Raw genomic sequence first — 14,201 nt, forward strand, 5'->3', positions numbered from 1 at the left:
CATTGCCTTGAGGTCAGGCAATGCATTCTCTTCTACTGTCATGTGCATAAATTAAGGTTCACTTTGGAATCACCTTCCTGAAAAGAACCGTCTTTTCACAATTACAAACATGTTGTAGCAGGTGACCCTCAGAATCTATGAGCTTTTTGCAGCCACTGACTGATGGAGGTTCTCCATTCCTTTTGACTCAGAGGTTGCTGCTTCACCATGCCTCACAATGCCGCATAGGGTGTTTCTTCTAGTTAAATTCCCAAAACATGCACAGCTCTCCTTAAATACTTGTTCAGCCAGTGATCATCCTGATACACTATTAAAAAGGTCGGCATAAATCACTTTCCCCTTCTAAAATCTCTATATTCTCATTAATGTTGTCATATTGCAATTGCTTTCTGTTTATAAAAAGAAGTAACCTTCAACATTGTTCAGATAACATAACTGTTGAGTAAATAGCAGTGATTTTTCATTTCTGCCATGATAGCCATATTCCATTCAAAACATAATTCCAGGCATTGCTGAGTGAATATTCAGAATCTTGAATGAAAGTCCTGTTCTTTAATCGAATTTCAATGGATAATTTCACCAGGCAAACCCAATAGCCTAGGAAGCTGGTAAGTATTTTGGCTTTGCCTAACTAGATGAAATGGTCATAGCTGATCCAATCGATGATTTTTTTGGGTGGTCCCAACCACAAATGTCACTTATGTTCCTCAAGCCTCATCTTGATAGTATGTCCTGTTCCCTTATCACAAGTTTCTCCACTTTGCCTTTGGGACTCTGTAAATACCAAGCATTTTAAGCCCCTGAAAAGGCATGGCAGCACAATCCATTTACTAATGGGACAATCCATTTACCACCAGCTAACTTAGAGATCAACTTGTATGAGTCAAGGACCCAACTGGCCTTAAGACACCATGCATTTACAAAGTCTAAGGCAGACTAAGCACCCTGAAGATGATCCCTGAGTTGAGCTTCGAAACAGGCCAGAATGGAGACTTTCACCCAAAGGAAAACCCAAAATGAATTTCTACACACTGCAGTAATTATTTGATAATCTCTTTTGCAATGAAACTTTTAATGAAAAAGGATTGTTATAAAGGCATGCCTGTATATGTATGAAAATCACGACTCATTTATCATCATGGAAAATTAACTCAGTTGAACAAAATTTGACGAAGTTAATTAGTTCTAATTTAATATTATTCGATTTGCACATGATAACTTTTTCAGAAAGCAGCAATTTTACAATAGCTTCAATATCATAAGAAAAGCATCTGGAAGAAATTATGCTTAAATGTAATTGCCATCATATAAGCCAATTAGTCCTAGTTTACTTCAATGATTACAATGGTTATCTCACAAAATGATAACAGTTCAACATGCATGAAAAATGAAAAGTAGCTCGAGTAAGTGAAGGATAAACAACCCTGATTTTAGGACGAAAGCTCAATAAGAACAAGAAATTGCAGTTATGCAAAATGTAAAATTAGGGCAAAATTACAATTGAATATAAGTCGTACTTTCCTTAAGCAAACATCAAAGCCAAAAACAATATGATAGCAAGATTGCATGGCTACTTGCTGCAATAGTGATATTTATGGTCCCTGGCAGTTATGCAAATTGAGGGTACTACCGTTCATGGCTTATTTCATATTTATCACACTGGATAAATATCAAAAAAATATCCTACATGTCATTTCATTACATCATTATTTACACTTACACATCTTTAAATAATAAATCCAAATTTGGAGTACCTGAGATAGAATTCCAGACTTTGAGAGAGTGGTCATTGACAGCTGTGATAACCCACTGATCAGAGAGATCCCAACCAACCATGGTGACTTTCAACTTCACTTTACCATCCTCAGACTCTTGGTCACCACTACTGTACAGAAAGAAACATAAAAAATATAGCATGTATCAAAAAATTTTTATAGTGCTGTACATGAACAGACACTAAACATGGGCAATAGAGTAGATAATCACAAAAATGGCACTTTACTAAGTTCTTTCACATAGCTCATTTTACATACTTTGAGGCCTGTTAGAAATTAAACTGCTGTGTCCATGGGCAGCCAGAATTAATTCAGTTTAACAAAACAGGCAGCAATATTTTAATTTAGACAATACCAAAAATAAAAATACTAATTTCATCTTTCATCACGAGGAGAAGAAGAATACTAATTTATAATTATATGATTATGATATTATTAACAGCCTGCAGAAAATTTCTGCATACACTTCATAGGGAGCTAATTTTTCAGATGAAAAATTCTACAGTTCAAACTTCTTTAATGGCATTATTGTATTGATAATGATGATTATTGGTTCCAAAAAGACAATTTCGGACATGTAGGGAACATGTCAAATTGATTGAAAATATTGCAGACAAACACAATGCATTGCAGTCAGAGTGTGAATACAAATGTACATTCATAAATAAAAAACAGTAAACAAGAGTATTAACAAGTTTACACAAGAATAAAATTTCATTTACTGTTTTAGAAAATTATTTCATAGGTTTCACACCATCATAACTAGGATTCTTTGCAAACTAGCCGAGTTATGGGCAGTAATCCTTGAGTTATATCAACCTCTTGCGCTGAGCAAATGTACATCAGCATTAGTAATCAACATGGCTTTGTTTAGCTGCACAATAATAATAGTATGGAATATATACAGGGTGCGGTGGTTATCTCCAGACAAATTTCAATTTGAATTTTCTAACATATCGTAGTGCCACTGGAGGTCGCGATTGGCATTCTTGAAAGATAAAAGCATCTAGTAAACAGTCATAACCTCAAAATGGCCAAGACATCACGTACAAGTGTGGAGTACAATGAAAGAGCTGCTATTATCGAAAGTGTTCCCGCTGGGCATTCGTGCAGTGAAATAGTTCAATTCTTTGGGTACCAAAGATCAACTGTTTACAACAATGAGGCTAAGTATAATGCTTGGGAGAAGTCTGGGGAAGGTTTTGCTAACATGGCAGGGAAATATCATTTGAGGAAACACTCGGTCGATGATTTCAGAGGAATTTTGCAAATTTTTGTGAATTTGCAAATTTTGGAATGCCTTAAAACCGTATATAGTAACTGTAGCCTCGGGGAGACAAATATGTCTTTCAACAGGATGGTGCACCATCTCATACGAGTCATTCAGTCCAAAACTGGCTCTTAGATAACAATGACATGATCTGGTCAAAGGAGTTCTGGGCCCCGAATAGCCTGGACTTGAACCCCCTCGACTATTATGTCTGCAGCATAGTCAAAAGAGTTAGCAATATGACGAGGCACCCTAATGTCGCATCTATATGCACCACTATCGTAGCAGCATTCACGAATATGGACAGTGCTGTTTTAAAGAGTGCATGCGATCCATTCAGGACAAGATTGGAGCTGGCCATTGCAGCTGAAGAGGGTTACATTGAGTACTGTTACTCTTGACAGATACCACTACTCGTATGTAAAAGGATTCTCATTTGTATTTGTTCTTTTAATTATTTGCATTTACACAGAAGTTTCATTTGTCCGGATTTAACTGCTGTACCCTGTACATACAAGGAATAATTAAAATTTGAATTTTTTAAAGTAAGGTCTATGACTACATGGCTTTGAGATTTTTATAGCATTCTAACTCCCCATTTTTGTAGCCTAAAGAGGTGAATGGAATGATATGAGCAACCCTACATGGCAATTCCATGTTTCAGTCAACTATGAATGAATGCATGATAAACTGAGAGAGCTGTAACATCATGAACCAGGGTCACAATTTTTCTCAGGTGATAATGTTCTTTAGAGCTCATTTTATAAACATGAGATTCCCAGGATAGTCTCATGAATTTGCATCATTATGAATGTTTATGGTTTTTTCACGAAAGATATTATGTAAAATTTATCATACAGTACATCTTTACCTACAAATTATGAGCAAACATCTTTAGTTTTGAAGCTTAAAAAAATCATGAAGATAGTACATGCACTTAGTGATAGCATGAAAATTTTCAACACTTGTATGTTTAAGTCCTAATCAGAAGATAATTTCTTCGAAGGCAGTGTTTTTGTTTATTATGGAAACTTTCAATAGCTTGATACCTGTCCATTCTACCTAACTATTGGAGCTGAACCTTAAGAATTGAACAAGCAACCAAACCTAAAAATTTGCAATAGTCCAATCACTAGCATTTGGTAAACATTAACAACTGATGAAGTGTGGGCATGAATCTTAAAAAAGTCGACTTTGACCAAATGACCTAACCAACAAAATTACATAAACATTATTACCAAAAAATAAATATTTTGCTTAAAGTTGTAATGCTTAAATTTCATTTAGGTCTCCTATTTCAGACCCTGGTGGTGTAATGGTAACACCCTTGCCTGCTGACTCAAAAGAGGTCTCAGGTTGAATTCCCATCTGGGTGGATTTTCTCTCAATGAGGACTTGATGAAGTTTTTATGAGTGTCTATGTTACTATTTTCAAGTTGAAAATTTGATTTAATTATCAAATCTGGCTGCTTTTGGATTAGTGCTAAATAAAATAAAAATAAATGGTTGAAATCGTGGGAAGGCAGTGTTATATGAAATTTTACAGAGCATTACCAATAAAAAATTTAAACTAATTTGTCATTTTTATCAAGTATTAGCTCTTGCAATCTCATTTGTAGAACACTTCATAAATTAGGTCCTGCAAAAAATAAAAAGCTCTTGGTACCAGATTCCAAACTGTGACACACAATCAGAAAGAAATACCATTGAACAGTCTTGAATTCTATAAAAGTCAGTGATTCAACACCTGTACACATACCCAGGCAATTTGGTATTCATCTTTAAGCGCATAGGTACCCAACGCTGACGCTGGAAGGTCCAAAGAATTGCTGTGCCGTCTTTGCTTCCAGAAACAAAACGTAAACTCTTGTTAGCCCATTGAATGGAGTCCACCCCATCAGTGTGTGCTTCTTCCTCCAAAATTCTAACAGGACCTTCATCCCCGAACATGTTGTATACCCTGCAAAAATCAGAATTTAAAATTACTGGTTTCCACCACTTTATCTGGTGATGGAAATAAAACCATTGCTATGATTCCATTCAATACTTCTAAATGTAAAAGCTGAATAGTAACAAATGGCAATTGCAATCACCATTCATAATTTTTCCTTTAAAAAGTTACAGTAATTTCCCGTCTCCAATTACATTTCGCAGAAATTTTAAAAGCGAAAGAAATGTTTTACCAAAGACACCTAATCATCAAATAAAAGGCAGTTGAGTAAAAATCCCCATTCATAGAAACCAAACCACTTTTCTGCACTAATTTTCTGTAGCCAAAATACCAAGAAAGTATGAGTTCAGGTCGAGAAAAAATACAACTATATGATAACAGAGAGAAATAAGCTATAAGAAATAAGCTAAGTGCTTGCAATATAGTTCTTAAACGAAACAAGAGAGTTTTGAGATTATCATAACAGGTAGACATTTGAGTGCACAAGCTTATTGGCCTACATCCATTGGTCTATCATTAACATGAGCCCAATCAAATTTCTGAGGCGGACTTGGCGACATGAATAAATAGAATTTTAATTCTCCAATAGCAATCACGTATATTGCAGTTGATTTTTAAGGTAAGATATATATAGTCATATTTGCATATTTATACACATTTACACTAATACATAAAATTGAAAGTACACATTATGTAAAACTATCATCATAATACATGTATTATTAAAATGCAGAAAATTTCGAAGTGTAACTACTAAGTGCTCGTCCAGACATCGAGGGAACCAGGTTTGAATCTGGTCAAAGTAAATGATTTTTACCCTTCAAAATTTTCTGCATTTTAATGCATATTAGTGGATGACTCTTATAATTTCGAGCTTTCTTTAGAACAGCTAGCAGACAGATTTCCTTACCTCTCTTAACAAAAAGCAACCAGATATCTGACACTGCAATAATATCCTCTTCAATACATCCTTCTTCCCTTTTATTCCATCCAATATGCCTACCTTATTCCTAACCCTTCCTTGCTTGCCCAATATTCTCTCATCTATCACAATTTTCAACATCTCATTGTGAATCAAAATGCTATACATTCATCTTTCCTGCCTCCTTGGATTCCTCCCTACAATTCCCCTCCTCTCCCACCATACCTAGTGCTACTTCAGTTTATTTTTCTTTCTGTCCATTTCCCCTTTTCCATCTTTATCCACACCCATATTTCAAATACCTCTATGCCGAACGTCATTCTTCTATAACCATGTTTCTGCAACATTCAAAACCATGCACCATACCAAAGTTTTGATGAGCCATCACTATACATTCATTTTCAAAGTCTCTGTCATCAATTCCTTCCTCTTAGTGAAAGCTACTTTGCCTAATGCAATTCTTCTTCTTATGTCTCTACCACTTTGGTCTAAAGTATTCATAGAATAAGTAAACTCTTACTCCTCTTCCAATTTATGACTCTATTTTGAAGCTTAAATTTGTCTTTCTCTTTCACAAAAATCTTAATAACTTTGTTGGTTTACATTGATTCTCATCTCACACTGATTGCAAAAGAAACACTTGGTTTTTCCACATAAAATATTTATTCACGACCTAGGTTTCGACGCTCAGCGTCATCTTCAGATGCTGAGCGTCGAAACCTAGGTCGTGAATAAATATTTTATGTGGAAAAACCAAGTGTTTCTTTTGCAATATGCATCGTTTCCACAAAGTGACGCCTGAAGTTATCTCCTTTATCAAGTGCGCTTGTCACACTGATGTTGTGATGCTTTCAGCAATGATTTTAACCTGTTAGCTGAGGGGCAAACTAAAACTTCATCATCAGTAAACCTGATTTTATGAATTGCCTAAAAACTTTCATTCCTATTGCTAGCTATTTCAATGTCTCTTTAACCAAACCATAAAACCATAAACACAGTAATCAACCCGAAGGTCGGTTTGGTAGGTGATGGCAGAGTTCACCCAGTACTAAGCCCTATACAGCGTGTGAAAATTCACACATCAGAGTAGGGGGGCCAGTTCCTTTCCCTGTGCCGGTTATGGTTTCCCAGGAAGACCTGGTACCCGAAAAATCACTTTAGCTTGGGTGGAGCTGCAGGTGCCCAGAGTGCCTTGCCCGGGAATTGAACCCGGGACCCTCCGGTCAGCATTCCAACACTCTACCCACTGGACTACCGCGACCCATTCTCTTTAACCATTTCTTCAAAATGTATGTTAAAAAACATGTGTGATGATGGATACCCCTGTCTCACCCCTCTTCCTAATACTGTCCATCCTGGCCTCACACCTTAGCAGTCAAACATGTAAAGGTTGTAAATAAGTCGCCTATCCCTCTAATCTACTATACCTTTTCTCTTCAATACATTAATTTATTCTCCAAATCATATTATCCTGCACAATTCACTCCATAGAAAGCCTACTCAAAATGTGAAAACAAACAAATAAATCCTGACTGTATTCTGTACCACTCTATTAGCAAATTCATTTCTACTACAGAATCACACCTCTCTCCCCTCTGAACCCTAACTGATCATCCCTTAAGTAATTATTTGCTCACCTCTCCATCCTCTTATTGATGATCCAAAGTACCACTTTGGCTGCATCCAAGATCAAGCTTATTTTTCTATATTCCCTTGGAGGAATGTTGTGAGCATTCTATAGCTGGTCATTTGATGGTAATACACATTGATAAATTATTACAAAGCAGTAGAATCTTCACTGCAGAAACTTCACCAGAGCCAAAGATTTTAAAACTCATTTTTAATAAGTTATGCAGGTAATATGGCATTGCAAATAAATATAATGGAGGTAACTAAATAAATACCATGCAATATACACACAAACTAGACCTGCTAGATGAGTAAAATTTGCTAATAAACAATTACAGTTAATATAATACAATGGGTGGCAAAGAAATGTGAAAATATAAATTATCATTAGAAAACTCCAATTAAAAAATGGTAGCTAACCTGACATGATGATCAGCATTTCCAGCAGCTAAAAAAGATCCACCACAGCTGAATGATGCACATATCATTTGTGCTTGACCTGGCCTCATTCGCTCATTGTACTGTATTGGTTTTGGCCTGTGAATCAAATAACTTCAATTATTTTACTTCATCATATGGACTAATGACATTATTAAAAAAAAAAATTGTTTACCTAAATTATTTCAGGAATATGTCTACATACTACACAGTCAAATAAATACGCTAACTGAGGCCATAAAAACTTTATTTTGCAAAATTTAATGTTATTCGATTTTGTCTCCTTCAAAGTACTCTCCATTCGTTGCTATGCAATTATTCCATCTTCCTCTTTCCCAATGTTTGAAGCACCCTTGGAAGTCCTCGGCAATTAGGCTTTTTAGTTTTCTCGTCGTTTCTTGCTTTATTGCGTCCAGATCTTCCCAGTGATGTCCCCTCATCACATTTTTGCATTTTTGGAAATGGAAAAAGTCACATTGGGCGAGATCTGGTGAATATGGAAGATGATCAAGGATGGTGATTGAATTTTTTGCCAGAACCTGGTGAAAAATCAATGCTTAGTGTGCAGGTGCATTGTCATGGTAAAGGGTGCATCCACCATGTTCGATTAAAATAGTGTGCCGTGTTGACTTTCCTAAATTCAGTTCATCAGCTATCATTTGGACAGTTTTTTTTGATAATCAGTAAGGGCAAGGGACCGAACACAATCAATGTTGTTTTTAATACTGGTGGTTGAAGGTCGTCCCAGCCTTGCATCATCCGTGGCATCTTGTCGGCCATCTTTAAAATGCTTAATCCACTTAAAAACAGATGTTTTCTTCAGAGCATTATCACAATGAACAGCTGTCAACATTTCAGTAATTTCTTGATAACTTTTACTGCACTTCCCCAATAACTTGATGTTGATTCGTTTCTCCTTGATTTTCTCAATTTCAATTTCCAACAAACAGTAAAAATAAGGACAATGGAAACTAACATAACTGGCACCATACACACAGCTCAACGATCCGCCAAGCACAGACGGCTCATTGGGTCTTATGTGACTAGTGCCGCTAGTGGGTGGGGCTATAGTCTGCATCATGGTTGCCAGATTGCACCAGTACATGCATTTATTGTACAGACCATGTATGTACAAAAGCATTTGCAAATATGACACCTCTTTTTGGTGATGAATCACTGGTAGATTATAATAATAATATCTAAGATGCCAACAACAATAAAATATTACTAACAAAAATGTGGGTATCTCTTCTGGATGCCCATCTGGATGATGATAAGTCCAAAATGCAACAGATCCATCACTGCTACTAGATATGAGATAACGAGTTCCATCACTCCTTGGACAGGGGCAGAAATGAACAGCTGTGATCATTCCAGTATGCCCAGTCAAAACAGCCACCTTTAACAATGAAAGACACATTTCAGAGTAGTAACTATGAAAAGTGATATTTGTACAGAGAATCTAGAAGACTGAACACAAATCGGTGAATGGTGTGACAGTTATGAAAGAAATTAGGGAATGAGCCAACAATTGAGTTAACAATGGCATACATGTTAATATGCTCAGAATTAAGAATTCAAAAATTGCTGCCATTAATAAACAAATTATTGGAACGGTAAATTTGAGGTGACCACATTGAACCAGAGTGCGATACAATTGCACAATCTTATAGATGATATATTTTCTGAGATATAATGAATAATTGAACACACTTAAATGACAGTAACAGTGACAAACAGTCAAATAACATTTGTTGAAATAGCAAATACCATTTTACCATTGTAAATTTTCCTTTCCCCACAAATCACTTTACACATTCAAATACAATATGTTGCAAACTGGCAATTGACATTGTCAGCTTTTTTCTTTTAGCCACATATATTTCCAGTTCCCTCGGATAAGAAAGTATATATTACAGAGATATTCTCTGGCAATGGATTATTATAAAAAATTCTTCAAAAAAATTACTCACGGGTGCAGTTGATTGTAGGCACCAAACACGGAGAATTTTGTCACAACTTCCAGCGGCCAGTAAAGTGTTCTCGGGGTTAACTGCTATATCTGTTATTTCAGCAGATGCTCCACGAAGGGTAGCTAAGAGTCTGCCATCAACTGCACTCCATATTTTTACCAATAAATCATCAGCACCCTGATAAATAATAAAATAAAAATTATACACAATTAAAGATTCATGAGTTAAATATTTATGCAGAAGAATCTACCTTAAAATAGCATGTCACAAGTAATTTAATGTCACCAATGATTAAGCTATACTGCAAGATTTTCTAGCCAGCCATATTTTGTATTATTAGAATAATACTCAGGTTAACTAGTCATTTTTCTAATTTTTTTAATTAGATAAGAATGATTTATGACTCTCAATGGGTAAAACAGCACACACATGATCTCTCATCATTACTAAACAAGACAAAAAGTACACTTTACAGTAATCCAGTGATTTCTATTCATTATGTTGAATGAAACTGCATTCACTCAACTGTAAGGACTCTTTTTCATTCAATTCCGCTAAAATCCCTGCTCTTTGTGAAATATAAATTATATTATCAGTGACTCATACAACCATGAGCAGCCTCATGACCAGTGACACTTGCTGCCTGAGTACATAATTTTCCTATATGGTAAATTGCATTACCATAAAATTGTGCAATTTGTGTACTCCTGTACTATTGAATATATTGTACCAATAGTGGCATTTAAGTGCGGTCAACTGAATAAAAGTAGCAACAAACAAGTGACCAAGTCAGGAGAGAGCCAAGGGGATTTACAGAATCCCTGAATATACATGGAAAAAAATTCCAAGAAACTGCGGAAGATACCGCAACAGTAACTTTTTAACCGAGTCATCCACTAACTGTGAATTACAATGCAACAATTTCAGGGAGTAAAAATAATTTGCAATGACCAGGATCCCGGTCAAGGCGAATGATTTTTACACTACGGGAAAGGAAGAGGGAAGATAATTTCAAGGGAATGTAGACCTGGAGCTCTAATCTTTGCTCTATTGGAAGTAGACATTAATACCGTGGCTGCCTTAGTGAGAGAAAATCATTGACTAACATGAAGAGCAATATCAGAATATTGATAATTTCATTTGGTGTCAATCATACATTAAAACAGACAATTGCACATGGGATGTATTTGCCCAAGGTAGGTTCCAAGACTGCTCACATAACTGTTCAAATGCAGGTTTGTTTGAAGTTGAAGTTAATGTTAACGGAAGATGAGAAGTGGTTTCTTTCCAAGTTTATCACTGCAAATGAAACTTGTGTTACTGTGATCCTGCGAGCAGTCAGAAATGCTTCATATGGATATCTCTGATACCACCAACACCAAATACATACAGGCACATTGATGGCATTAACTGAGAAAGTTATGGTCATATCCTTTGTTGGATTTCAGTGAATAATGAATCAGCATTTGGTACTAAGAAACAAAACTGTCAATTTCACACTCAAAGGGGATGTACGGAACATTCTCAGGGGAAATATAGGAAGCATAGAAGGGCACACTTCAAATAAAGGCTGGATGCTGCACAATGATAAATATGGCAGCATGTCAAAAATGTAGCCGCTGAATATCTCATAAAAATCAATGTAATGTGCGTTCCTTACACTCTCTATTGTCCTAACCTAATCATGTGACCTTTGTGGAAAGCATTATTCATTATCAGAAGCATAGATGAAAGCTGCTCAAGTGATTTTTGGATATTTCAAAAATGGCTACCAGTGTATCTTGAAAGACAAAAAAAGGAAAATGTGGGGCAGATTCATTGCTACTAGTTAGGACTACTTTGAGAAAGGTAACGAAAATTTGGTGGAATAGTCAAATGGTGTAGTGAGAAATAATTTTAAACATCCTTTATTGAACAGCCCTCATTCATGATATTTTCAATTGAACACTATCGAAATAATGCTGTTTTACATTAGTTAAATTAGTTTAATATCATTAAATTAAAGGCGTATTTATGTATAGTAAATTTCATAACTGATACTGAACTCTTATCAACCAAGATTTCTACAGCAGAAACAAAAATCTGGAGTAAAGAAATACTATATCCCGGCCCATAAGCCTCACTTTGTTTTACTCTGAAATCAACCAGCATCTTATGGGCCAAGGATATGATGGTATAACTTTAACCAAACAAGACAGGGACATTCTTGAAATTAACCTGGCTGTTAACTTTTGATTAGACTTAGCAAAGAATTAGATATTACTTAATTTTTTTTTATTTATCAACAGAATCAAAGTCTCAGAATTAACAGACAAAATATAATTAGCTAATTATAACATAATTTAACTTACAGTGATCATGAATTTCCCAGTTCTGTCAAACAGCAAGCAATATACAGCCGACAGGTGGCCCAGTGTGCGACAAAATAGTCGCAGGCGAGAATAGAATTTAACAGGGACAGCATGACTCCGACTGATACCTCCAGAAGTATCTCTTCCATGAAGAACTTGCACTATAAATTAAAATGATGCAAGGTTAAAGCAGATAAAAAATTAAGATATTTTATATTCCATTAATTCCCTTCTTAGTTAATTTATTTTTACCCCAAATTTGAAGTACTTACCAAGATTATGGGCACCATCATAATTGTATGGTTCCAGAAGTGGATGATTATTCTTCCTGGTAGCATAGTCAACACAACTGTAACATGTCCGTCTTTGATCTAAGCAAATAAAACCAGAAAATGCTAAATTGACACAACTTACAGATTTGAAGAAAACAATTTCCTTTATTTTATAGAAAAATCTCCTGTCTTCAAGTGAACTTCTCATGTACAATATTTATTTTGCATTAATCCGAAAACAGCACTTGGCCTTTACATCTGACTTTTAACATGATATATGTAACAATAGAAACAATTACAAACATCCAAGCCCTAGATGAAGAAAGACCCACCTAGGTGGGAATTGAACCCATGACCTCTGGGTTGGCAGGTGAGAATGTTACCCCACTGCCACCGGGGACAGCGATACGATAATAATATTTAATCATCATCATCAAAAATCATCAATCATTTAATCATAATCATCTCATTAATCAACATTTAATTGAAGAATTACAAAGCAAAAAAATTCAAATGCATGTAGATCCATGAACAATGCATAAAAGTAATATTTGCATGCATAATATATACAACAGTCACTATTATATAGTAACATTAGGATGCTCAAAAGTAGAGCAATACAATATCCCCAGTAGGAACTTTTCCAGGTTACAAGGATGTGACACTGCGAGCATCTTTTAGACTCTGGGAGTTTATTTAACTACATAATTTAACAAATTAAACAGGCAGTTGAAGGTGTTTTTCAAACTAATTGGAAAGAGGTAAAACCAATTTTTCCTTCACCTGAGTTATAATGAAATAGCACAATTTTTAGGGAGTGGGTTACTCCTTTCCCAGATGAGTACTATTGTACACAATATATATGGTTAGGAAAGAAGCTTGAGATATTCAAATAAGGGCTGATAGGGGATTTGAGGAGAATTTCCAGCAAAGGTTATCACAACACTTCTTTGTTCTTTGAAAATTCTTATAGGATATGCAGGGGCACTCCAGAAGGGATGCTGTGCGTTTTCGATCAAATTTACCAAAAGCATGTAGGACCTACCACATCTTTGTTGACTTAGCTTTCTTCATCATAAAATATCTTAACATAAAACAAAGCGTATTCAATATATTAGCTTAATGATGAACATGTGTCCCCCAGTTGACACAGTCATCTAAAAATAAACCCACGAATTTTACATACTGAACCCTTTTAACAGACTGTTTCTTTAGCCAACTTAGAATATACTATTAACTTTTAAGCGAAAATGTATCATTTTTGATTTATCTGCGTTAATGTCAATTCAGTTAATTGCACACTAAAGATCTACCTATATGCTACAGAGCTTGTTCACTTTTACTTAGCAAGTTGGTTAAGGATTCATCAAATGACAGTATAATAGTGTCATCTGCATAAAGAATTGCCAGAAGACTATTGATAAGGGCTAAGGTAATCAGGCAAATCATTTATATAAACACCACAGTGAATGGTGTCAAATTGCAACATTATAACTTCCATTCCAATAAGTATGATTCAACTAGCCAAATGACATTTTTTCTTTGTCAATTATCTCAAATTTATTGAGTAAAATTTTAAGACCAACATAATCAAAACTTAGGAAAAAATAAGTAATAGTC

General features: G+C 35.3%; 1 protein-coding gene across 4 annotated transcripts in view; it reads right to left on the reverse strand.

The window, feature by feature from the left end:
* BRWD3 (bromodomain and WD repeat-containing protein) overlaps nt 1-14,201 on the reverse strand; it is a 67,315-nt gene that overhangs the window by 45,653 nt on the left and 7,461 nt on the right. For 3 of the 4 annotated variants that reach the window (XM_071588833.1, XM_071588818.1, XM_071588842.1), the window contains 7 exons: nt 12,582-12,680; nt 12,310-12,470; nt 9,959-10,135; nt 9,218-9,384; nt 7,968-8,084; nt 4,805-5,005; nt 1,755-1,885 (listed from right to left, as the gene is read on the reverse strand). In XM_071588833.1, coding sequence (XP_071444934.1) covers nt 1,755-1,885; nt 4,805-5,005; nt 7,968-8,084; nt 9,218-9,384; nt 9,959-10,135; nt 12,310-12,470; nt 12,582-12,680 — 1,053 coding nt within the window. The remainder of the gene's footprint in view (nt 1-1,754; nt 1,886-4,804; nt 5,006-7,967; nt 8,085-9,217; nt 9,385-9,958; nt 10,136-12,309; nt 12,471-12,581; nt 12,681-14,201) is intronic. The other variant, XM_071588826.1, reaches the window with a different exon arrangement.

This window comes from Hetaerina americana, unplaced genomic scaffold (genome assembly GCF_022747635.1).
Source record: "Hetaerina americana unplaced genomic scaffold, ioHetAmer1.1.p SCAF_1, whole genome shotgun sequence".
NCBI classification, from domain to species: Eukaryota; Metazoa; Arthropoda; class Insecta; order Odonata; family Calopterygidae; genus Hetaerina; species Hetaerina americana.